The following is a 27411-nucleotide window of genomic DNA, read 5'->3' on the forward strand; positions in this document are numbered from 1 at the left end:
CGTTTGTTATTCATGGTATGCAAGTGTGTGATTTGACTTTATGTAATACTGTTGCCTTGCCAACCATTTATACTAAAGACTGTATACCTGTTTCACATGATCATATACCAACTACTAATGACCTTAGTAAGTGGCCTCATTTAAGTGGAATTGACATTCCTGTTTTAAATGCTGAAATCGGGTTATTAATCGGCAATGACGTGCCCAATGCTTATTCACCGATAGAAGTGAAAACAGGGCCATCTGATAGTCCGCGTGCTGTATTGTCGTCTTTAGGTTTGATTATTTGGAATCTAATTAGAGATTCATCTAGTTTAGTAAATACTGTTAATAGACTTGATGTGCAAGTTGTTCAAAATTTTGAAGATTTGCGAGTATTGGTTCAACGAACAACTAAGTTTGATTTTCCGGAAAGATCGATCGACGATGTAAGGGAAAATTCACAAGAGGACAATGCTTTTATAAGAAAGGTTAATCAGACAATAAATTTTGAAAACGGACATTATACTATTGGTTTGCCTTTTCGAGACGAGCATATTTTATTACCTAATAACAGAGTTGCAAGCAGAGTGTCGATTAAATAGTCTTCAAAACAAAATGCGCAGAGAGACTAATTATTGTAATGACTATATTAAATTTATGACTAAAATTATCTGCAATGGCTATGCAGAAGTGGTACCAGATAGTCAAGTCAACAGAGATGATGGGCAAGTGTGGTATATCCCACACCATGGTGTGTATCATCCAAGAAAACCAGGCGAGTTGGGGGTTGTTTTCGATTGCGCAGCCATGTATGACGGTATATCGCTTAATCGGCAGCTACTGCAAGGTCCTGATATGACCAATACATTAACATGTGTTTTAATTCGCTTTCGACAGGATAATACAGCTATTATGGGTGACATAGAAAAAATGTTTTACCAGGTGCGAGTACCCGAGTGTGACCGTGACTTTTTGAGGTTTCTATGGTGGCCCAATGGAGACACTAGTTGTAAACCAAACACATATAGAATGGTTGTTCATCTCTTCGGTGCTGTGTCATCCCCGTCCTGTGCGAATTTAGCTTTGCGCCAAACTGCAATTGACAATTCCCATTTGTTTGATGACAATATAGTTTCTTCAATACTTAAGAATTTTTACTGCTGTAGAATTCGTTAAAGACATTTGCGCAAAATATGTGAAAATGGAGGTTTTCGCCTTACAAAATGGGTGAGTAACGAACGCAATGTGTTGCATGCTATACCCGTTAACGAGAGAGCCAAGGACTTAAAAGAATTAAACCTCGACTGTGAACTTTTACCAGTAGAACACGCACTAGGCATTAGGTGGGTGGTAGAAATTGATGTTTTGAAATTTAGTGTGAAGCTACATGTAGATAAGTTATCAGTAACAAGACGCGGAATATTTTCTGCAGCTAGCTCTATATATGACCCACTAGGTCTCGTTTCACCTTTCGTTTTGCCTGCAAAGTTGTTGCTACAATCGCTTTGTCAACAGAATCTAAATTGGGATGACGTAATACCTGAGACTGATCTACATACTTGGCATCAATTCCTAAACAACCTGTCTGGCTTAGAAAATTTCAAGATTCCAAGAAGTTATAAACCGGCGAATTTTGGAAAGATTGTTTCGTCTCAAATTCATACGTTTTCCGATGCGAGTAACATTGGTTATGGCGCAGTAACATATATCAGACTCGTAAATGAAGACTGTAAATTCATTGTGCGTTGATGTTTAGTAAATCTCGCGTTGCTCCACTTAAGAAATTAACTGTGCCACGATTAGAATTAACTGCAGCTACTGTTGCTGTTCGCTTGACTAATATGCTTGTGAAAGAACTCGAAATTCAAATTGATGATATGTTTTACTGGACTGATAGTATGTCAGTTTTACGGTACATTAGAAATGAAGGCGCTCGTTTCTTGACATTCGTTGCAAATCGTATTTCTGTGATTCATGATGGTAGTTCAGTATCTTCATGGCGGTATATAAGCACTAAATTGAACCCAGCTGACGACTGTTCAAAGTTCAAGGGGATTAAACTTTGATAGTAACGTAAGAATACAACGGTGGTTTAATGGACCCAGATTTTTGCTGAAACCAGAGAATGAATGGCCTGTCGAAGAGGAATTCTCTCCAAGTATTCCTACTGATGATTTAGAAGTGAAGAAAGTTGTTACTTCGACTGTTATGAACACTGGTATTATAGATAAACTTTTCTGTCATTTTTCGTCTTGGGATGAGTTGAGAAGAACAGTTTCTCTATTACTGTTATATTTTGATAAACTGAAATATTGGTCTAATAAACGAAAGGATGTTTATCACAGTTTAAAGGACAGTGGCACAGACAGTAACGAGATAGACAGTATGGTATCTGAAAAGATGAAGAAATTAAAACAAACGTCTACGAAAGTAGGTCCGATCTTTGACTTGGAATTAATTTAAAGAGCCGAAAACTCGATATATCGGTGCGTTCAGAATCAACATTTTAAAGATGAAATAGAAAAATTTACCATATGAAGCTAAGCATCCGGTTATTATACCCAAGGACTCCAAGGTGTCAGCATTAATTATAGATTATGTGCACCGTTCGTTAGGACATTTAGGCAAAAATGCAATTTTGTCAAAATTAAGAGAAACTGTTTGGATTACTAGTGCGTCATCATTAATTAAGAGTTTGACATCTAAGTGTGTTATTTGTAGAAAATATAAAGCTAAAGTTATGGATCAACAAATGGGTGATCTACCGTCTGAACGTCTTAAACCAGATGAACCACCCTTCACAAATGTTGGTATAGATATCGAAGTAAAAAGAGGTAGATCCACAGTAAAAAGATATGGTGTTATTTTCACATGTTTAGCAATGCGTGCTGTGCACTTGGAAGTAGCGTATAGCCTTGATACCAGTTCTTGCATTAACTGTCTACGTAGATTTATCGCACGTCGTGGATCTGTTAAGTATATGATTTCAGATAATGGAACAAATCTTGTCGGTTGTGAACGCGAACTCCGAGAAGAAATTAATAAATGGAATATTTCTAAAATCAGTAGCGAACTTATACAGCAGAACATTCAGTGGGACTTTAACCCACCCTCTGGATCTAATTTTGGAGGAGTGTGGGAACGTTTGATCCGAACAGTGCGCAAGATTTTATATGGACTCTTAAAAGAGCAATTAGTAAGTTTCGATGATGAACACTTGCAGACTTTGTTTTGTGAGGTCGAAACTATAATGAACTCACGACCTATCACCAAGGTGTCAGATGATGTCAATGATCTCGAGGCCTTGACTCCTAATCATTTGTTATTGTTAAGAGCAGGAGAATCTTTACCAATAGGTGTGTTTGATAAAAGTGACAATTTCGCGACACGTCGCTAGCGCCAAATTCAGTATCTTGCCAGTATATTTTGGAAAAGGTGGTCCAATGAATATTTACAACTCCTACAGGAAAGACAAAAATGGATGATGCCAAAAAGAAATATCCGCATTGGAGATGTAGTAATGATAGTAGATGGCAATTACTTAATTTGCGCCTGGATGTAGGAGACTGTTATTGACAACTTGTTCGCTTAAGCAAGCGTGGTCTTCAGCACCAGTTTTGTAACGCTTGGAGGGCATAAAACACGGTAAGATGAATTACCGCAGCATATTAAGTTATAGTTTAATCTAATCCATAAGTTTTGTAATGTGTTATAGTCATATATTGTTATTATACGATGATATTGACAGTCGACATGCATGACCGATTTATCACGTGGTTGTGCAGGTCCCAGAAAATTCCAGGCACTCGATGCTATTTTATGTTTCTTTATTAAGATAGTTTATTGATAATTATTGTCAGGTGCTTGATTGGTTTATTTATCTTTTTCAGTCAATCACCACCACCGTCATCATTATTTATTAATATGTAGCCTATGTGAATGTCTCTTGTCTTGAAAGATCTTCTATCAACTGTATAAGATTTTGAGATGTATTAAACCTGTTACCAAATTAAACAATATTCTAAGAGTTTTGGTGCATTGTTGTTTGTGCCCTACACATGTAATTTCTAACTTCTATTAACTTCTATTATGTAATTTCTAACTTCTATTCATGTAATTTCTAAATTAAGACATAGATAATACCGTATGATTGCCGACTCGTCTTCAGCCCTTTACGTGATGTTGCGTTCTGGTTCGTGCGCATATTTTTTTGCGCGGGGGGGGGGGGGTGTTTACTTCCGGTCTAGCTTTCGACAGTACGTACGCACAGTGACACGCGAAATTGACGTTTTTGAAACTTACGTTTATGAAATTAATAAAATGAACACGTATATAAAAATTATATGAAAAAAAAGAACAAGATATCTCCTTCCAAAATATTTTTAGATTATTGCAAAAGATTAAATAGCTACTGTGTGACGTTAAGTTGAAAAAAGGTTATAAATGGGCAAAAAATGCCTTTCTTCATTCATGTACCGTACCAATTTACACTAAAATTAGGAAATATTTTTGATATAGAGATAATACTTCAAACACCTTTATTTTTATTTTTCTAATACTTCAAATAAAATGTTCTACAATTTAATTTTCAAAAGGAAAAAGGTTATATTGCGAGCTAACTAACCCGCACCTCTGTGCCACAAACGCCTAGGCCTATCTTAGATCTATGCCTATAGTAATTAGTATGATTAATAAAATTAGATGTTGCATTTTATTATCAATTGCATGGTATATTAGAACAGTTTTAAAAATCTTGTTTATATTCAAATGTGCATTTTTTTAAAAATAAATTCAGCTTTGTTTGTGTACTTTAGTTGATAAAGATGTAAATATCCCTACAAAATTATTTTCCAATCCAGGCCTAATTAATAATTTAAGAAAATGGCTATTTATTTATTGTAAGTCCCTCTGTCATTTAATTTTATAAATGCAGACCCCCCCCCCCCCAAAAAAAATACACATACTTTTTTTTCAGCTTGCACAACTGGAAAAAAGTTTACTTATATAAATCCACCCCCAATGTAAGCAATTATTTCATAGTCTTTTCGATCTAGGCTTTGTTGAGAAATTAAATAAGCTTCAGTAGATATAACAATTATATATAAGGAAAAAGAAAACACTATTAGTATTAAATAAATACTACTACTAGCGTGATAAAGATGAAAGCGACTCTCATCACTGAAGAGCACACTTTGCCAGTCTACTCTTCTCCATGGCTGGTGTCCTTGAGCCCATATCAAACGCCGCTGACGGTGATGATCCCTGGGGATAGATCCAACATAAGGTCGTCGTGCACGGAGTACTACTTCTCTTAGACGACGTCTTACGGTGTTGGCACTTACTGGTCCTTGTCTTCCGACGACTGCTGCACCTGTTCGAGTCGCTGGGCGGAATCTGTCACGCAGATGAGTGACCCGGATGTAGCGGTCTTGAGCCTGGGTTGTAACGCGTTGTGGACCAGGAGGTTGACAGTCACGTGTTGATCCAGTAACTCGAACACGTTCCACCAACCTTACAATAGTGGACTGATGACAATTGAAGTGTCTGGCAATAGCACGTGTGGACATTCCCATGGCTTCATTCCGTTGATTTTCAGTAAGTCTCGGCATCTCTAGCTCGATTCCTTCACACGTCCAACAACAAATTACGACAGATTGACGTTTCACAGTTCATGTACTACACATTAAGTTGAAAACATGCTTTTAAAGGGCCCACACACAATGCTGCACGTAAATATTGGGTTTTTCATGTGCATCTCGTGCAATTTTTTTTTTGTGCACACGGGCCGATATTTTTTGCGTTTGGGAGCATTGTGTGAAACAATAGTTCATAGTATTGCATAATATTATACATACAAAACCACCTAGTAATAAAATATTTGGGGAAAAAAGTGATGCGTTTTCCATGGCGCTCAGTTATATCTTAGTTGATGTTCATATCGTCTTATGTATTTGTCAACATCAAGGTGAACTTGCTCTATTGTCCGATTAGCCTATTCAGACTTGTTACCACGAATTTACTCACCCCACCCTCGCATAGTTATGAATATTCTTGTTTCACTTGACTAAAGAAACATTTTGTAGGATTGTGTGCTTTTATAGATTGGACACTTGTTTGCTATATCAAATAACATAATATTATATGTTAGAGAGGCGTCAGTTCTGTGATTTCTTAGAAATACATCATTGCATTGATGTCATTTACAGCCTTTTATCAGAAATAATGATATTAGATATTAACGGAGACTTCACCTTTTCGTCTTGTATAGACTATTTGATTAAGTGTAAAAACTTGTTAGACTCACAGTCTTCTCAAAGACTTGCAAATTCAACACTTTCAGTAAGTGTGTCTGGGGATTTAGGAAAGTACCGTATTTTAATGACATGCAAAAATAGTCACGTGATCAAATTTATTTCCGTAATATGCATGGAGAAAATCTATAGCAGAAAATCTCGAGTAGAAAATCTGAAGTTGAAAGTCGAATGTCAGAAGTTGATTATTGAAAGTAGAAATTATGTTGTTGAAAGTATAAATTCTGTTGTTGAAAATATAATATTTACGACTTAAAGTTGAAAAGGTGGACGTATTAGGTTGAAAAGCACGATCGGTTAATTAACACGATAATGACATACTAATAATTCTAGAAGCATACTGTATTTCACTAATATAATGTAATTCAATATAATAATACTAAAGGTAACACACCATATTCTGATATTTCATAACTAAAATGTATTACTAATAACACTACCATGTAAAGACGTTCTCCCAAATATAGGAAGCTACTACAACGAATGACTTAAATGTGTTAGTTATCTATGTCACACTTCTAATAGTTAATACAATAGTATTTATCATTCTGAACAGTAATCTATCATATTAAACATGGATATAAAATTTAAAGGGCAATTTGGATATTTAAATTGAAATGTTTTGAAATTTGCCTTAAAATGTCTAGAAACTTGAATTACCGGTACGTTTTAAAATTCACTTCAAAGTACTTCATAGAAAGGATCCATTTGGCGCAGTGCTGTTTATGATGGCTGTTGTATAGCGTGGTGACTCGGTGTGTAAGGCGCTGGCTCGCTACCCTTACGCAAATGAATTGACGACATTTGATATCCGAAGTGTTCATTTTTAGCACACTTCAAAAAACACACTTCAAATTTTCAATGAAATAAAGAAGGCAGAAATGATGTTCGTAGTGAGGATGACACCATATCAAATATCCAAATTAGGCTTCACTAAGTGTACATTTCATGAACACTTCAATTACCTCACGTTTGAACACTTCAACAACGTGTTATCTACACTTCAACCGAGTGCTTATAGGGTGGGTTTTTTTTCACTTCGACGGAGTGCTGATAAGGTGTTTTTCTCACTTCAACTCGGTGCTTATCGAGGGTTTTTCTCACTTCAAACCGGTGCTTATCGAGTGTTCTTCTAATTTCAACCCGGCGCCTATCGAGTGTTCTTCTCACTTCAAACCGGTTCTTATCGAGTGTTTTGCTCACTTCAACCCAGTGCTTATGGAGTGTTTTGCTCACTTCAACCCAGTGCCTATCGGTTTTTTTGTTCACTTCAACCCAGTTCTTATCGGGTGTATTTCTCACGTCAACCCAGTGCTGATCGAGTGTTTTTCCCACTTTAACCCAGTGCTTATCGGTTGTTATTATCACTTCTACCCAGTGGGTTGGATGACCGAATGGTAAGCACGTGCGCGCTGTATCATAAGGCCTGTCATTGAGTCAACTGGCGTGGTTTCGTATCCCTGGTTGTATGTGATAAGGATTTGGGTCGCCTGTCCAAACTCGTGGGTTTTCTCCGGGTCCCCCGGTTTCCTCCCACTGCTAAAGTCGCCTACGTGAATGGGAATTATTGAAATAAAATTCAACCATACGTTAGTCCCGAAATGACCTAGTTTGTGTCGAGTGGGCGTTAAACGCTCTCTCTCTCTCTCTCCCAGTCTTGACCGAGAACGTCAGTGATGCATGCAGGTCGGGGGCCTAGCAAGGAACAGCGTCTGTCGGCTGGTGAGATGAAAAACTGAGGTCGCGTGTACACATTGGCCTGCATGTAAAAGTGCCCATGGCTGTTAGAATTCGAAATAACAGTCGACCCTCATAGTACATAGTATGGAGTCTTCATTAAACCAGTTCGTGCAGAGAAGTAGGATATTTTTTTAAAAAAAGAAACATGTCATTGCTTTTATAACGTCTTTAATAAAACTTTAAAAAATATAAACAGGTTACAAAAATTACATCTTTTAGATCTCAAAAGGAATGTGAAATAAATAAACAATAATACACAGTCATCTCAAATAATATTATGATAAAGTATGTTCTGAATAACCTACAAAAGGCCTACTTCTTCTTGAAAATCAAAAATATTTATCAGAAATTAATTAAGAAAAACCGGGCATAAAAACTTTGCTCACATTACAAATTAATATTTAACTTCCTGTACAATATTTAGGCAATCATAGGCATGATTTCTAAACTGGATTTAAGAGCATAAATAATAAAAAAATATACAAAACATAGCATTATTAAAGGGACTTTATGTAAGATTAGATAAAGAGCTAAGAGTTTTTGCTTTAATAATATAATACAAATGTAGGTAATAAAAAGGGAATATGTTGAAAATTTGAGTCAAATTACTTCACTCTGAGCTGAGTTATCCCCATTACAAGAACAGTGTATCATCGATTGTCATTGTTACCGTTGTTACGATAATAAACAAAGTCTCGATTATCCATTTTTACGTTAGAGAGATATGGCAAGAAACTTTTAATATAACAAGTAATAAAAATAAAACAACGATTAAAGCCTACACACACAAAAACTTTTATTTGTTGGCCAAGAACATCGGCGACGAATAATCATTGGTCTGAGATAAATTTTGCAGACCAACAAATTGTCTCAAACGTCTGCTATATTATGTGTGCAATTTTCTGACAATCTATCACCGTCAATCTGGATTACTAAACAGTTTGTTTAAAGGGGTGGTTGCACGAGCTAAATCTGCCTACTGCAGCCTTTTCTTTTGGCTTCAAATGTTACATAAACTATTATTTAGACATTTATTCACGAGGCAAGCCTATAATCAACTGTCTAGACAATTGGATCGCGGGGATTGAAACGGAGTGAAACACGGTCGCCATTTAATGATTCGATCTAAAATGGCGAATCGAGGCTAAGCCTCGTATCACAAGTACCACTGTTAGATAATATACACTATGTCACATCTTGTCAAAACATCAAACAATGATTTCTTCGCTCAGAATAAAGTACTTTGAATGACATTTTCAATATATTCATTTTATATCATCTTTTATTGTTAATTATTATAGCAAGAACGACTAGTCTTTTATCTAAATCGTACATAATGCATCTTTAAACTGGTTCATTCAGGTTGAAAGTCCCTGGTTAACTTTTTTTTATCTTACTGAAGTGCAACTTTTTGAAGCAGTGGATACTTTTATAGTCTCAACCTGGGTTGTCAGACAGATTGTCACCCAGGAGAGATGGACTGTTAGTCACAAAAAGTGTTTGGTGTGTGCAGGCTTTAAAAGAGACATATCCATACATTAAGCCTGTTTATCTCCCTTTGATTGAAATAAACAAAGTTTTACCCAATTAACTAGGAATGTCTAGTCATATTATCAACACATATAAAAGGGGGTTAATCCCGTCAAACTAAAGTATTGAACTGGGTTAATCCAAAGTGATATATCAATTAACGATGAAAAACTCTTTTTCCATTGAATCTTTGTCTACTAATAAATTTATTTTCGTTTCAGACTTCCAAAAAGGAAATTAACAAATTTTAAATGCTACGTTTTACCCAAGTCAAAGAGGTCATACACTTTAAAATTAAATTAAACAAACAGATATTATGAGAACATGTAAAATATAAATATTATGTATAATAAATGATAATAACCTTACACCACATTATAAATATAATATGTAATTATATCTTACGCTGTCTGGCGCATTGGGGCATTAGGAATTACTCAAATTTGTAAATAGTTTTGGTATTGGGTTGATGTGATGATGATGATGATGATGATGATGGTGATGGTAATGATGACGATGCTAATGATTTTGTGAATATGATCAATAATATGAAGACTGTTTATACGAGACTATCATAAGATTTCATATTTAACTTTTTTAAAACCTCATGAGTATTTTTAGTGTGTAATTTTTCATATTTCATAACCTGTTCATCTACAATAATTTCTGGGTAGCAGTTTGTCCAGCCTTGAGGGCATTGTCTATAATGGTGTATTGCAGCTACTTCGGGTTTCACGTATATACTGAAATTAAATTAAAACAATTATATTACTATATTCAAGCAGATGACCGAGTGGACTAACGCGTGCGCTTTAGATCTTATGGTATGTCATTGAGTTAAGTGACATGGTTTCAAAGCCCTCACTTGTACGTACGGAGTAGCGTCGCCTGTCCACCCTCGCGGGTTGCCTCCGGAACCTCCAGTTTCATCCCACTGCTAAAGACACCTACGCTCAACAATATTATTGAAATAACACCTAACCATAATGATGTTAGTCCCGAAATGACCTAGTTTGTGTCGAATGAATGTTAAACCTCTCTCTCTCTCTCTCTCTCTCTCTCTCTCTCGTTTAATTTTATCAATATATTCTGCACGCATGTCTGTACTTTATTAAAAATGTCACACTTTCTTGGAAATTTTTTGGAAAATTATACAATAAAGGAGTGTACTTACTTAGTAAAAGAACCAATTGGGGAAAAATAATGAACAATGGCGGTGAGAACTCTGGACGGCAGATAAATGTATTTCTGACATTCCCATCTCGGTTTGGCAGATCTTAAATGTTGTTGAAAGAATATATCCGTATCATTTCTGTATCTACCCCAATCCTCTAAATGGAACTGAACATAGAAGTAAAATCCCGCAGCTGTAGGATTTTCACTAGTTAAATTCTGAAATAAGAATGAGAAAGTCACGTGACAACAGCTTAATTATTGGCAACACTAAACAAAGTTGGCAGGGTATTTTTTATAAAATAGTTTTTTAAAAAAAAAACAGGTACCGCCATACTGTGGATAGGAAACCTCATATCAAAAATCCCCGTCCGCCAATATATATGCAATTGTCCAAGGAACAAGTATGCAAAGTTGTATGTCAATCGTGCATGAATTTGGCGGGGTCTTTCGGCTTTTTTTCGAAGAGCTTTGGTACAATGAGCAGCCATGGGGATCAGATAAATACTACAATGATTGTAGATATGAACAACTAGATTGCGGGTATACAATACCGTTAATAATTATACAGAAAGAAGCACAACAAAGGTGTCATTGTCGGGAAATGAAATGAAATGAAATGAAATGGAGTATAACGTCCCACTGCTCTGCTCCTAAACTGGGCTAATGAAGACGGGCATACGCCATACAGTGTGCTATGAGGGAAATTTTGCCCGGGCAGCGGCGCTACGGCCTACTCTTATATCGAATTCCAACTGCCAAGGGATCTTTTACGTGCACGCCAATTTGTACACGGGACCTCGGTTTTTCGTCCCATCCGAACGACTAGACAGCTGTCCTCACAGGCCCTCCGTCCTGCATCACTGACAAGGGGAAACCACGCCGGAAAACCCGGATGAACTTTCTCGGCCAATGCAGGGATCGAACACCCGACCTCCAGGCTAGCGAGCCCGCGCTTACCCACTTAGCCACGTGATCCCCTTGTCGGGAAATATTATCCAATATGTCTAGAATATTTGATAAGTATTGATATTAGTCTAAAGTCTTAAAGTAATATCTAACATATCAATGAAAAGAGACGCCGTGTGTTCTATAAACAATAATCATTATTTGACCAAATACGGCAAATAGGGCATTTGCTGAAAGCAATACAGCAACGGCGGCGTGAGCATCCGCATTGGAACGTTGCAGTCAATAAACTTGGTGAATGTCATCCAAAAAGATGTCTGTTAACAAATACAGCATCACAAAATGTTGTGACGTCATTTAGTTTGTGAGAATGTTCTCTTACTGTCTAATCTTTTGCTACTAATACTATATGGAGAATTGTTAGCTTAATGAACTGGCCAATTTAGAGTTATTTTTTTATCAAACAATCCAACAGCGATGCTTGTATTTCATTCGCCTCTAAACTAAACAGATCACATGCATTAATTAATTCCGTATATATCTTTACATCAGTCAAACTGCTTAAACGGGGCAGACAATGCTCACTGGTCGAACTTGGTCAAAATAATGATATACTTAATCTATAGTCATCACACCACTCAATTAGATTCAAAGTAAGCGTTTCCTAAAGCATCACCAAACTAAGCTGACTATAGTAGAAAATGCTCAAAGTAAGCGTTTCCTAAAGCATCAGCAAACTAAGCTGGCTATAGTAGAAAATGCTCATAATCGAACTCCAATCACCTGATGAACATCTAAATCAAGTTTGAACCTACTACCCAAATCAGAAACTGAGTTATCGTGTTCCAAAAGTTTTGACAGGCAGACGAACCCATTTTAACCGTCCCCTACTTTCTGTAACAGACAAGGGGCAATAATATAGATTCATGTGAAATATGATACTTTACTTTTAGCAGTTGTTTTAAAGTTAAAAAATTGTTTGGTATAATAATTTCATCAAAGTCAGCAGCCATCAAATACTGGTAACCTCCCAATCTCTGGTGACAGTCTAATATAGTCAAAGCTTCGTCGTGGGAATCCTGGGGTTTTACCCGGTTAACAAAACTCCGCTGCACCAATCCTAGTTTTAAAAAATACATAATGAATAAAACCATGGACCTTATAACACAATCATAAAACAGAAATATTGGACATTGTCCCATGATACAAATGGGGCCAGGGTAGCTCACAGACGCAAGGCACTAGCTTTGTGACCTGGCAGACAAAGTTCCTAGGGATTCCCCCTTGTCAGTGGAGCAGAGCGGGTGGCCTGGCAAGGAAGGCAGCATCAAAAGCAAATGGCTCCTTTCGTTGTATGTGCTCAACAATATTCAAATATCCACAAAACTAAATTTGAATGTGACACCGGAACAATGGTCTACACTACCCGATAGACAGAAATTGACCACATACCAATCAAATAATAATAGCTATTTACCTGGCATTTTTCCAGGTAAAGAATATGGTTGTACTTCTAATAAACCTTCATCCACATAATGTCTAAATACTGTTTTAATATCGTCACCACAAGCTAAATCATATACAAGTATTTTATCTACACCTAACATCTTCTGCATCTCAAACCACTCAATTAATCTAGATGGCTTTAATAAATGTCCATAAGCTACTTTCGCACAGATAGCTAGACCTTGCTTCGCTTGCTTTTGATGTTTAATAGGTAAATAATCCGCTGCATTATCACTACAGGCAGTTGTGGTTAGACTTATATTTACATGTTTAACTCCCTTGCCAGTTTGTTGAACTTTACACACATATTGAGTGGCATCATATTCGGCGTGAAAAAATAACTGTGTTATTGCAGGAAGAAACTGATGATGGTTATGTTTATGATAAAATTCAGCAGGAGTTGTTAGCATAGATCCATCGGATCGTGAAACACAACATACAAATTTACCATATCCTCTCGTACCATCCAATCCTGATAAAACGATGTTTAACTGATTAGTAGATTCTGTATCAGGCCTTGCTATAGCTGATAGAAAGTAACTATCTTCTCCACGAACCTTAATGTAATATTTATGTTCCCTTCTTAGGTTTTCATTTGTTTTCGAATTCCAATTCCATTCCGTTGTAATGTTAGCAAAGTATGGTTGTTTCTGAAATCAAACAAGCTTTAAATGTTAACAACCTGCTTCTAATCAAGGGGGCATCATAATTGCACACATTCTAGCATGGTGGTCAACTGAGCAATAGTTGATTCGCTACAAAACTGCACAATTCAACAATAATTATTTTACCATTAACATATTTATGGGAAAGGAGGATATATTTTTATGTATTAATCTACTTTATCTATTTTAATCTATATTATACTGTTTACAAAGATGCATCCGGTTAAAGAAGCTATGCCACTATACTTGGATAAAGAATTAAAAGTGGTTGATTTTTTTAGCTGGATGTTATTTTATTTCATTACACATCTATGCATATATGGTATCCAAATACCGCCAATAATTGTCGATCCAAAGATTCGATAGGGTTCACTCCCTACTACAAAACAATCAAAATGATAAGAAGATGAATATAGTCATCAACATCCCGTTCAATTTAGACTGTGAATGTATGACAAAATGAGTCAGAGGGTAAATTTTCATTCTTACTTGTATTTTGGGCATGCATTAAATTAATTGAATATAGGACATAATATTATAATACAATTATGATAAATCTATAGGTATACACCAGTGGCGTCGTGCCTATTGGGGAAATAAAAATATTTTTATTGATATTATTAAGACAGAAGACCTGTCCGTCTGTATTAGTCATCACGCGGTCTCCAGGAATTGTATAATTTGTCATTATCCGTGTTTAGTTTATTGCACTTTAAATAGTTTAGATGTCATTTGTTAAGGCATCGCCCAACAGCAGCCTCGCTTCGTACACTCTATCAATTAGCCTCGATCTGGGAGTATGACGTCAATGTAACGGTAAAACTCCGCACTCGGCAGATTCCGTTACTCTACATCTAGCCTCGGCTGTATGACGGTAAGTGATATGTACCTACGCCTATACAATTGCGATGCGGCATCGGTTTACTTATTAGGAAAACTTGCCGCTTTTAAAAAGGTGTTATCAAAATTGCGTCGCTCAAAGCGTGTGTAGAATTGTCAGTGCAAAGTTGTCCTTGTTTGAAGAAAATCGGATAAACTTGAAAGAAAAACAGCTTCAGACTTCGAAATATTTGTATGATAAAACATCTTTCAAAGGCGTCGTCATGGGAAACGCCGTTGGTAATCCCGGAACTAGAAAGTAGTTCCAATGGCGTACTTCATCATACAGCCGAGGCTAGATGTAGGGTACTGGAATCTGCTGAGGTTTGCCGAGTGTAAAACTCCGCTCACGACGCCATTTAAAATCAAATCAGTCAACGAAATCCCGTTTAAATCCAAGCTGAATCCAAGCCATCCGTGGGTCTACAGAGTTGATTTTGTGCTTGTTGTGTAAATAAAGATCTAATTTATAATTTCTATGACATCTGAAGCCTAAATAAAGACTTGCAATAATCAGATTTAGCTCTTGCATAATGTATGTTTAAAAAGGTGGGGCATTGTATAAACTTCCAATTACCATGACGTTAAAAAGCATTTATAAATACATACCCATCTTGTGACAAACTGAGCCGTAACAAAGAAAACTAAAGTTAAAATTCCTAATAGAACCAACGTCCTTTTATGCCGCCGGTGAAACCTTGTAAATTGTGTCATGATTGTTTTCTGTTCATCTGTAATGGAAATAAAAAAATTCTATTCATGATGACATTATTTACGGTTCTAGCTATTGGCTCCTCGTTAAAATCCAAGTTCCAGCTTATATATTATGTACATATCATAGACACCATATCCAAAATTTTAAAAATTTCATCAAAAAGTAAGAAAGTTATGGATAAATGAAATTGGCCATAAATAAGGCTCATGTTGGACGTTGACAAAAATTTCAATTATACATAATTGTTTCAATTTTGTATGAAATCATTTAAATTTTGGATACAGCGTCTTGACTACGTGGTCACATGGGTTTTTAACTCTTGATTTTCACCCCATGTGCCCTCGTTCATTGTGAAATAAAGTTTGGTCTCCAAGGGATGATGTTGAATATCTTGTGTGTAAGATATCCAGCCTACAATCAAGCCAAACATCACATTATCAGAGCCATTTATGTCGCCAACAAATCCATGGGTCATGATTACGTTTTCATTGCATCTCAGTATGTGAATATGGACGAATCATTATCGATATATTTGAAGATAATTCATATCGTGAGGCACTCTTATCTCTAACCAGCACATAAATAAGTACGTGTTCAAAATCTAACCTGACCTACATCATTATTCTATGTCAATAACTTGATTGTGCGTAAGGTTCTTTAGCTGTGGGATAAAACCGTAGGACCCGGGGAAAGTACACGGGGTTAGGTAGGTGACCATACTCCTTTTCGCGACATTTGGTTGAAACCACGTCACTGGAATAAATGGCAGGCTTTACCAGCTGAAGCGCAAGTGTTAGGCCACTCGATCCCCCCCACCCCCACCCCCACACGCCCCTCACTCGCAGCCCCCCCCCCCTCTTCTTAATTTAAGAAAACGGAATCAAAATATCAACAATATCCTTTTTAGAAATTCAACTTTCAGAATAATGTACTGGTATTCATTTTAGAAATTCAACTTTCACAATAATGTACTGATATCCCTTTTAGAAATGTAACCTTCACAATAATGTTCTGGTATTCATTTTAGAAATTCAACTTTCACAATTATGTATTATTTTAGAAATTTCAACTTTCACAATAATGTAATCTTCAGATTCTTAAAATGATGATCAGTGACTTTAGTATCAAATAGGTAATAAACCAGATTAGAAGATATATATACACAACCTCATGCCACTCAATATTCCTCGAGACAAGGTTATTCCTAGAGCATTTTATCAACAGTAGTTCAAGACGTTTTCATACTGTCAGTCGACCAGCACACCCCTTCGATACAATTCAATGGAAAAATTATACGAAACGCTCTTTTCCGAATTGGCTATTTTCTATTTCCCGAGCACTCGGTTTAATGTGTATACCATGAAAATTCATGGAAAGCCATTGTAAATAAAAACGGACATTTTGTTTATCTGCTGGTGTTGGAACTAAATAATGCATATTTTAGAAAGGCGTATTTGATCATGCGCAGCGGGTTAGTAGCCACTAAATGACACCTCTTCAATGGGTTTGATTTTGCTGCAGTAAGACATTAAACCCTATTTCATTTCATATATTTTACTGATGATGATTTCAAACATTGGATTAGATTTTGATGATCATAATTAAGCCGGACACAAACAGACAGTGTATGCATTAACCGTATCTAACAAGTGTCAAGACTACATTAAACCATTTGACTAGTATTAAAACGCTCATACAACAGGTGTGCACTGCCAGAAATTGTCCAACCTCGACATTATAACGCTGTGCATGAGTAACTCAAGTTTATGTTCTCGTTTATCGCACAAATTGAACATGTAACCATTCTAAAATTTTAAAACGTCTAATAGCTATACATAGATCTACCTGTAATTTAATAATTTGCTCACAAGCATATAACAAGCTTGTCGATAGCGCGAACGTGTTTGCTCTACTTTGCTATCCATTCTTTGTTTGATGACGTTCGCGGGAAAATGTCCTATCGTGTGTTATCACTCATCACTTCAGTCAGTTATATAGCAGGATAACTCGTGTTTTCCTTTTGCGTTCGTCACTTCCGTTTGTAGAAACCTTTATTATGCATCTATCGTAGCAATGACCTCTATGTTAAACTTATATTTTGAACGTGTTAAACCAGTTCTATCACATGTGATAATGACTGACACCAATATTGTCCTCTAAAATAATATTAAAGGGCGCATAGCTCTATACTTTAGAACCTAACAATAGACAAAAATCGGTCTAAAAGCACATATTCATTTAATATTAAGTAAATAAAGTCATTTACTTTTAATTTTAAACATTATGTCTTTGTAGCTTAGGAGGGACTTATGAAGGATTAGTTTTTTTGCAAACTAAATAAGTTGCCTCATTAAACAAAGTTATTATTATTATTATTATTATTGAATGACAGTCGTTGGCGCCTGCTTACAGCTTAGTCCATTCTATGCTGGGTTTTCCGATTATTATTTTGTCGTTTAATTATTTCCGCAGTGTTTCCTGTGGTACGTTTTTCTTCGTTCATTACAAATGGCACTCAAACCAATATGTCCCCAGAGTACACGAGGTCGTATACTTGTTTTAAAACGTTTATCGTGTCTTAAATATTGGATATTAGGATCTTTTGTTTCCACGGTAAGACATAAACTGATTTACATTCAATCGTTTCATTCTGGCACGCGATTTGTGTGCGAATTTTCAAATTCTCATTTTGTCTTAAATATTGGGTATCAGAAGCCCACCTTTTCACAGTAGGATAACAACATCGATGATGATTTAAATTGACCGATAAGTTGTGTTTGCTATGTCGAAGACTGTGGATGATATTGATTTAGAGATTTGCCTCGTTTAATATTAAACCGAGAAATTGAAATGTTCCCTGTACACAATAGTATTATCAAAGCACTTGATTCAAACTGATAACGTATTGTTTGCAACATAGACATCGATAATAAAATAATTGCGAAATATTTTAATGCTGATCTCACATCAGAAAATGGCATCGTTGTAAACAATGCAGATATAATACCTAAAAGGCAACACAAGACCGCCAAACCCAATTGTCACTATTTGAAGGGGGAGTTCTAGATCTCGTATTGTAATCGCTGATAAATTGGTCAATAAGTGGTACAATTGTCTTGTAGTCTGTGTGTGTGTGTGTGTGTGTTGGGGGCGGGGGGTGGCGTCTACTCAAAACAAACTTTGGGTTTAGCGTCCACTCATTACAAATTATGCCATTTCGGGACTATCATGCGGTTTAATTTCATGTCAATAATCCCTTTGTGCGTAGGCGTCTTTATCAGTGGTTGGACAGGTGACCTTATTTCCTTAGAAACGAAACCACGCCACTTGACTCAATGACAGACATGATCTAAGGCGTACCCACATTCAGATGATGGTGTCATATAGCATCCCATTCACATTGAGGGGAAATTTATATATTGTTGTGTAATAGTGTAATTAATTAAAAATAAACAACCACCACGGTTCTTTGGAAAACTCGTTTTAGTTAATGATTGATTCATTCTGAAAATCCGGCGGATTGTCCGCCTACGCCTATGCGTACCCATTAGACCATTCAGCACACCCAGCCATAATTTTTATATAGGAGTTTACTTAGGTATCACAGATAATTTTGGCCTTTTCGTTCAGTGTATTCGTGGTTGTTCACTCTTTTTAACATCCAAACTTTCGCTGAAGGAAAGTAACACCGTTTTAATTAGATTTTATTTGGGATAAAGTGTTTAAGTATATATAATATAATTATAAAGATTTTTAATCCATATTACTATAGTGTTGCAAACTAAGCTACAAAGACATAATGTTTAAAATTAAAAGTAAATGACTTTGTTTACTTAATATTAAATGAATATGTGCTTTTAGACCGATTTTTGTCTATTGTTAGGTGTTAACTAAATGGTATTTCACACCCACACGCTTATGTACCATTACAAACCTAAACGTGTTCATAGACTAGATAGTGTTATTAACAAAAACAGGTTTTATATGAAACTGACACATGACACATTCCATAAATACTGACAAATATCTACGTTAAAAAAATCTTAAAATAAACAACAAATGATGGTTTTATATAATAAAAAAAAGATAACAAAAGAGTTATCTTTTAAAAATGAACATTTATGTTTTAAAATATAACGTATTCTAGGATCTGCTACCCGAAATGAAATGGAGTTTAACGTCCTATCAACCGGGCTAAAGTCGTGAGAAATTTGATATTTTCCGAAAAATGCAAATCACTAACAACTACTTTAAGATATAAATATTTACTGTAAAACAGCTTTGCCAATTTGCTTTTTTAACCCCTTCCCGCCCTTTCAAATACTTGAATTAAACTCTAAATCTCCATTTGTAAAACATTTTGTGTGTAAAATTGGTCAAATTCACAGGAGAGCTACAAGGAGTCTATCAACTAAAAATCCAAGTAAAATGTTTCCAAATGTCATAAACGCATAATACTTTCAACGAAAACATCACATTAAAGAGAAATGAATCGTCTTACCTGAATTTAACCAAATTAATCTTAAAGCAGTCTACATTCTAATCATTGTATTTTTCCTGATAACCACCCGTAATAAAACAAACAGCCTGGATAAAGCACAAGATAACACACATATGATAAGAGAAACTTATAAATCCCCGTATAATGGAAGACAATCTCATAATATACGAGCCTAATTAAAGCCAAAAAAATACCTGTTTGAAGTTACTTTTGTTTGAGAGCCCAATTCCTAAACTATAATCTATTTTTTCTCTTTTCCCACGCCCTTTCAATCGGTCGTAAAGTGATTATCTCTGGACAAATAATATTTCAACACTGACATAGCAAAAAGATTTTCCGGCCAAGTCTATATTTTTTGACCATGTAAACGTTAAAATGGGTAATTTTCTTCTTGGCCTAAGTGATCAATATATAGAGGATATTTGTCGTTTTGTCGTGAATAACATATTTTATTTCATCGAGATGAAATAAAATATGTTATTCACGACAAAACGACAAATGTTCTATTTTATTTTATTTCATCGAGAAGCAAGAAAACTTATATTTTCACGAATGCGTAGCATGGGTGAAAATATAAACGTTTTCTTGCTTAGAGATGAAATAAAATATGTTATTCACGACAAAACGACAAATGTTCTATTTATTTTATGATTTTACAATCATTTAGGTAAAAACAACATGAACTACTTTAGCCAGTGGAATAACACTTTTATTTCACTGATAAAACGCGGTATTCCACTACTGATCATAAAATAAAATACCGTCTCTTAGGTATTTGTCGGATTACTGGGGTAAACCGCATTGTTTTGATATTAAAGCTGTCATGCACTATTGCAAGACAATGTGATTTCACGTCCACTCGGATTATTTCTGGACCAACACAGATATAGTAGATCACATTCAAGTTAGTGAAATATAAATTGCGTATATCCATAGGCGTACGAGCCAAGAAGACGGGGGGTGGGGGGCAATCTGACTTTTCGGGCAGACGGGTAAAGTGAAAACAAAAAATACTATTTCATCTAGTTGGCAAAATAAAGTGCCAGAAATCCAATAAACCACTAATTTTACTTTTCATTTAATTAAATACCACGAATTTGTACCGAATTTACTATGGATTAAAGCATTTTATGCGACATTTTTCGGGTATCGATTATTATTTGTGAATGCAGCTGCCAACGGTCTGATTGGATGGCTGGAATTCAGGTCGGCATAGAGTGGGACTTCGGTTGCAACCCGATTGGAAACTTTGAAGTTGCTTAATAGCAGAAAAACGCATTTGCGGCGGTTAAATTTTCAAAATTTTCTCGGGAAGCGCGAGTCCCCCATACCCTGCGACGATTGATTGGTTGTTTGGGATTTTGGTTAGTCTCTTAAGTTAGGTTTTATTGAACCACATTGACGTTGCTGTATTCACGGGCTGGAATAGAAGGAAAACGCGTTTACTACAGTTAAATTTTGAAACATTCATCGAGCTCGTACAGCTATGCATAAAGAGACCATTTTATGTAAAAATGTATGTGATATGTCTAGATTTATCTTGGTAAGAGGACACCGGTGAAACGTGAAACACCCTTCATATAAGTCTTCTGGTTATTAAAAAATTTAAAATTCAGGTCATAATCCAAATGTATAAATAATTTAGTTATCGTTGATGTTATACATATGTATACAATTCACACAACCGTCTTAACGCTACGTTCCCACTATCATGATTGGCACCAGAAAAACGCGTTTGCGACCGTCAAACTTTCCAAATTGTTTTGGGGGAAAGAGGGGAGGGGGGGCTATGCGTCGTATGTAACCCGAAATTGTTTCGGACATGTCAGGTTCTGACCCCTAATATTCGCCGAGCCCGCACGCTTATGGGTTAATCGATAAAGGGGAAAATCTTGTTGTGTATGTCTAGTCATGTAAACCATCTTACCAAGACATGCTACTACCATCTTAGCGACATCAGCAGCACCAATATTAACTACAGAACCACAGCAAACGTTGTACGATCATTAATATTATCAAAATTAGATTACTAGAAAAGGCTTCTTACTGGCATTTTATCTGAATTATTACAAAAACTACAGAAAATAAAAACTTCTGCAGCAATATTAGTTTCCAAATCACCAAAACCTTCTAGTATATCTCCAGTACTAAATTCTCTGCGGTGGTTGCGTATAAGTTAAAGGATATATTTCAAAATTTTAACATTATATCAGTGCCTTTGCAGCAATGTTGCTTCATATTTAAATGGACTTGTAAATCCCTACTAGTCCGGTGGCTGGAGGGATGGGGGAGGGAGCGCAACCCGAACAGTGAATTTATAAGATTAGGTTTTTCTAGACAATTTTTGGAGTAGATTCTGAATCTGGATGGTGATCAGGCGTTTGAGGGGCGTTTGTCTACAATTGGGTGAAAATGAAATTAAATGAGGTTTAACGTCCTACTGTTCTGCTCCTATATTGGGCTAATGAAGACGGGCATACGCCATACAGTGTGCTATGAGGGATATTTTGCTCGGACAGCGGCACTATCGCCTACTCTTATATCGAATTCCAACTGACAATTGGGTGAAAATGTGATTATGTTGACATAAATTTATGATCATTTTCTAATTAATAAAACATAAATTTCTAGGACTGTTCATCTCAAAATAAGTGTATATGATGCCCGTGGACAGCTTTTTTGATTTGTGGAGATGTTGGGTGGGGGATGCAGGTATGCGTGTGGGGAGGAGGGGGATAATTTTCGCGGGAAATGAGTTCACGTTTTGATTTAAATACTGATTTTCTTAGAGCTTGATGAAACATCTCTAAATGTGTGTATAAGATTCTAATTGTACCGGGGCGGGGGAGAGGGGGTGTCATTTGGTTCAAAATTGTCATTAGTTTTTTCGTTTAGTACCAATTTCGTCATTCAAAATATTAAATTATAATGGTACTTTTCAAAAGGTCTTGGAATTTAAATCAAAAACACAGTAAATCAGAGACATGTTTAGATATTTAAGTTTATCCTTAGATTCAAAATCATAATATGAGTGGGATAAATATCTTCTTGGTTGCTGATCAACAGCTTGCACATATCCCTAACACAATACAACAACTACTCGTTAGAATTTGTAAACAAAGCCCCCGACGTAACCGGTAAAGAAAACCCCCCCAATCCATATAAATATTCAATTTATAGGCACAATAAGTTATGTGATTAAAAGATCACTAACTTGATTGCAAAAATTGTAACATTTAGTGGAGTTGTTTCATTAAAATCACTGATCAACGCCAATGGGACAACGAAAATACCAAATGTGACCCAAAGGGTATAGTGTACCAGATCCAATGCAGTTGAAAAGCCATGTACCCACTGTATTATATTTATATAATATGTATGCGTTTGCCATTTTAACTATGTATATACACCCATTTTGCATTATTAATATACATATACAAATTATTATTTAGGGAGAGGGGTTTTACATAGGCTAAGCCTGTTCCCCAATCCCATTCAGACAACCTGAATAAAAATATGGGGTTGATTTTAAGCTTGTCGTGTAAATAAAGGTCTAATTAATAATTTCTATAACATCTGAAGCCTAAATAAAGACTTCCAATAGGCAGATTTAGCTCTTGCATAATGTATGTTTAATCAAACATAGTTACAGGTGGGGAACTGTAAGTGACCCCTACGATGTACAATAGACGGCCACTGTGATATGAATACTACACAATACTGACAATCAAAACCCCAGTTTAATTACACCTTGGCGTCCACCAATCATATTTTGATGGGTTATATATCTCCAAAATGTGCAGATTTTGAATCTGGATGATACCACGTTGGCATCCTTAGGAAAATAGACATATCAAAGATGGCCACTACAAGGCATTTTCTGATTATTGCGTCATGCTGAATTGTCGCACTTGTGAATTAATGTCGATCATAAATTGGGATATACATGTACTTCTTTCGGTTTGCCATATTTCTTCAAAACGACCTCTGAGTCTTTCCTCTTTATTCCTATTTCCGCCACACCCAACTCAGCAAATAATTTTGGCTGACACACAGACTCTTATAAACCTGAATCACTGATATCAATCGCCTCAACTGAACGCGTTCTTACTGGTTTTCTAGATTGGCGAACGTGTATGATATTATATAGATTATAATTGCTCGACGTAAATAGCTTTATCATGCTTTGTTGGTACAGGATGCGGTGTATTTATAAAGACAGTAAACTATATTTACCACAGTGTATCTATCGTGTAGTAACCTATTTGTGATAATCCATTCATTCAGCAGATGCTATCCCTCGTTCGTGGTAACGACTTGCACGTTTTAAGTCAATGTGTTTGTGTATATCTACAATGTAAATGAATGCCACAAGTAATGCATGCATAAACACACTTGTACACAACAAACGTTTGTTAGATATGTGAACTCAACAAATAAAAAAAAACTTCCATGATTGTAGACTGACTTGTTCAAAACACAAAGATGGCGGTGTAAAGTCATTAGAAAACGACGTAAGCTGTATATAGCACCGAAATTCCGGAATGTTAGGGGTATGTGTAGGTTAGACGAGGGCAAACTGAATGAGTGGTGTTTTTTACTACTTATAATATAATTGTTTTTAACTATGGTTGGAGACATTTCATTTGGAAAATCGTTTTTTGGGGGGTTTTTTTTTGGTTTTTTTATTATTATTATTATTTGAGTGTGCGTCTTCTGTTTAATTTTACAATGCAATAAAACATCAGCACTGTCTCAAATGGCGTCCAATAACTTATATTAGCCAAGCAGTGATTTTTCAGATCACGGACTGTCATGATGATGATGGGTTAGTTGTATTTTACGTCCGCTTCCACCGAGGTGATATCGCAGACAATGACGTGTTATGTGTACAAGGTGCATTAATTTACAATGTGATTAGTGAGAAATAACAGGATGATTAGGTTTTCATATATATGTACATAGGACAATAAACAACAGTAGGATAACATGTGCAAAGGACGAAACAGGTGCCAGTAGACATTTACAAGCATGCGATTTGACGCAACAGACATGGACAAAGACGGACATTTTCACAGACATAGACATATTATGTACATATATATATATTTTGGGTCGTTTGGGTTGGTCTGGTCGTTCTGTCCGGTAGAATGGCAGGGCGGTGCAACTCTACCTTGGGGCTTTGTTGGTGAGTATGAGTCCTGGTCCATTCTTCCTTCCATTTGGGTATGTTGTCCGGTATGGTGGCGTTGTTACATCTTTATTTATGTTATTCATTCCTTTTATTGTTGGTTCTCTGAAGGAAGAATCCAGCACCTGAAAAAGAAAGCTAGAGAAAAGAGAGTATCTGATCTTACTTTGATTTTATGGTTATTTCGTCTAGTAAGGCTTCGTGGAGGGGGGGGGGCGGGGAGTCATTATAAACTAATAATAAAAATAATAAGTGAGAGTAAAAGAAAATAGAGTGTTAACTGAATTGCAGATAAATAATAAGAATAATAAATAGATATTAATGGTAAAAATGAGAATAATAAATTACTCATGAATTATGTTAATGGTAGATTAGTGGTTTTATTATAAATGTAGGGAGGTTTACGCCTCGTTCTAGAGGACATTTTTGCGTTCCACCCTACTGTTGATTAATTGGTTTTATTAGTTGGTAGATTAGTGGTTTTGTTATAGATGTAGGGAGGTTTACGCTTCCTTCTAGAGGACATTTTTGCGCTCCACCCTACTATTAGTTGATTGGTTTTAGTTGATTTATTAATTTTATCGGAGTTATATTAGTTGTGTAAGGCGGTTTACGCTTCCTTCTAGAGGACATTTTTGCGCTCCATCCTACTGTTAGTTGGTTTTATTAGTTGATTTATTAATTATGTCGGAGTTATATTAGTTGTGTAGGGCGGTTTACGCTTCCTTCTAGAGGACATTTTTGCGCTCCACCCTACTGTTAACTGATTAAGTTCATTATTTTATATATATCGGAGTTATATTAGTTGTGTAGGGCGGTTTACGCTTCCTTCTAGAGGACATTTTTGCGCTCCACCCTACTGTTAACTGATTAAATTCATTATTTTATATATATCGGAGTTATATTAGTTGTGTAGGGCGGTTTACGCTTCCTTCTAGAGGACATTTTTGCGCTCCACCCTACTCTTAATTGATTATATTCATTATTTTATATATTTGGTCATCCCTATGTTCTCAATAAAATCCCAGACAAGTTATGATGTCCAGTGTCTATCGTCGGCTTGTGGAGAAAGGAGTGATTTGAGACAGAGGGTGTTTCCCCTCTCTGCTAGACTCTTAATTACAGATTGTCGTTCTTTGTTCAATTGATTGCAGTCAATTAGCAGGTGAGACGTGGTCGCGATTTGTCCACATGGGCATTTAATTGGATTGAAGGTGAAGTCTTTTATTACGTTTATCGTTTTAAGCCTCGTGATGAGTTTGCATATTTTGATTGATGGATGATTGGTGTAAACCTTGTCTACAAGATTGCTATCAATTTGATAGCGATGAGTATTCTCTTGTTTTAGACGGGTTTTCCAAGCATTTTTAATTTTATCTTTGGCTATGCTTGTGAATTCTTGACTGCTGTATTCTAAATTTTCTATATCAGTTAATGCCAACCCTTCCTTGGCTAGCTTGTCAGCCTGTTCATTGCCGAAGATATTGATGTGGGAGGGGATCCATGCAAGGACTACCTCTCTTCCGTTATTTTTGATTGTTTGAATAATATACCTAATTTGGTGAATTATGTCCTGTCTGCTTTTGGAATAGTCTGATTCGATGGATTTAATGCTACTTAGTGAGTCTGATAGGATAACGGCTTTTTGGTGTTTTTGGGTGGCAAGCCATTCTATTGCAGTTTTAATGGCCATCAATTCTGCGGTGTACACAGAGCAATGTTCTGGTATCCTTTTCTTGATGTTTAGCTTTACTTTGGGGATGAAAATGCCGTACCCTGTTAGTCCCTGTGTATTATTGTTAGACCCATCTGTATAGATTTTAATATAGTCTGCCCATTTTGTGTCTATCAGCTCTAGTGTTAGTGCTCTAGCCTCTATGGGATTATCGTGTTTGTTTGTAACGTTGATTAGGTGCGTATTGATGATTGGATTGCTTAATTGCCAGGGTGGGGTGACGGGATAAGTTTTTGTTTCTATTATTGTCCCTTTTAAACCGTGTTTATTTAAGACATCGTTTGACATTTGCCCGAATGTCATAGGACGCGTATTTTTCCTATAGCCTATTCGTTTGAATTGTTGGAGGCACTTATATGTCGGACATTTTTCTTTTAGCATTTGCAGTTTGCCCCAATACTTGAGTGACAGTGACACTTTGACGCTTTTTAAAGCATTCGGCACCCTTCACCCTAGTTGCAAATTATATGTTTCCTGTACAAATTTGACCTTGGCATTAAAGTAATTAGTTCTTATACCATTACAACGTGTGTAATTCAGAACACCTTCTACACTGTCTGCGTTGTCATTTCTA

General features: G+C 36.0%; 2 protein-coding genes across 5 annotated transcripts in view; both read right to left on the reverse strand.

Moving 5' to 3' along the window:
• The window catches only part of LOC126815727 (nibrin), a 417793-nt gene extending 392511 nt beyond the window's left edge, over window positions 1–25282 (reverse strand). Inside the window, exon 1 of one of the 2 annotated variants that reach the window (XM_056099967.1) lies at window positions 25085–25273. In XM_056099967.1, the coding sequence (XP_055955942.1) occupies window positions 25085–25133 (49 nt within the window). In that variant the 5' untranslated portion in view covers window positions 25134–25273. Of the gene's footprint in view, window positions 1–25084 lie in introns of both variants that reach the window. The other variant, XM_056099969.1, reaches the window with a different exon arrangement.
• On the reverse strand, window positions 8185–24348 carry LOC130010381 (uncharacterized). Of its 3 annotated transcripts, none has more exons than XM_050542594.2 (6): window positions 24148–24348; window positions 15305–15426; window positions 13123–13801; window positions 12593–12765; window positions 10738–10955; window positions 8185–10306 (listed from the first exon to the last, which is right to left on the reverse strand). In XM_050542594.2, the coding sequence occupies exons 2-6, from the start codon at window positions 15407–15409 to the stop codon at window positions 10123–10125; spliced, it is 1359 nt and encodes a 452-aa protein (XP_050398551.1). In that variant the 5' UTR covers window positions 15410–15426; window positions 24148–24348; the 3' UTR covers window positions 8185–10122. The 3 variants fall into 3 exon arrangements, with proteins under 3 accessions (XP_050398551.1, XP_050398555.1, XP_050398554.1); XM_050542598.2 differs by lacking the exon at window positions 24148–24348 and adding an exon at window positions 19912–19931; XM_050542597.2 differs by lacking the exon at window positions 24148–24348 and adding an exon at window positions 16578–16816.
• Window positions 25283–27411: the final 2129 nt, after the last annotated feature.

The sequence above is a fragment of the Patella vulgata genome, chromosome 3 (assembly GCF_932274485.2).
Source record: "Patella vulgata chromosome 3, xgPatVulg1.2, whole genome shotgun sequence".
Lineage (NCBI taxonomy): Eukaryota > Metazoa > Mollusca > Gastropoda > Patellidae > Patella > Patella vulgata.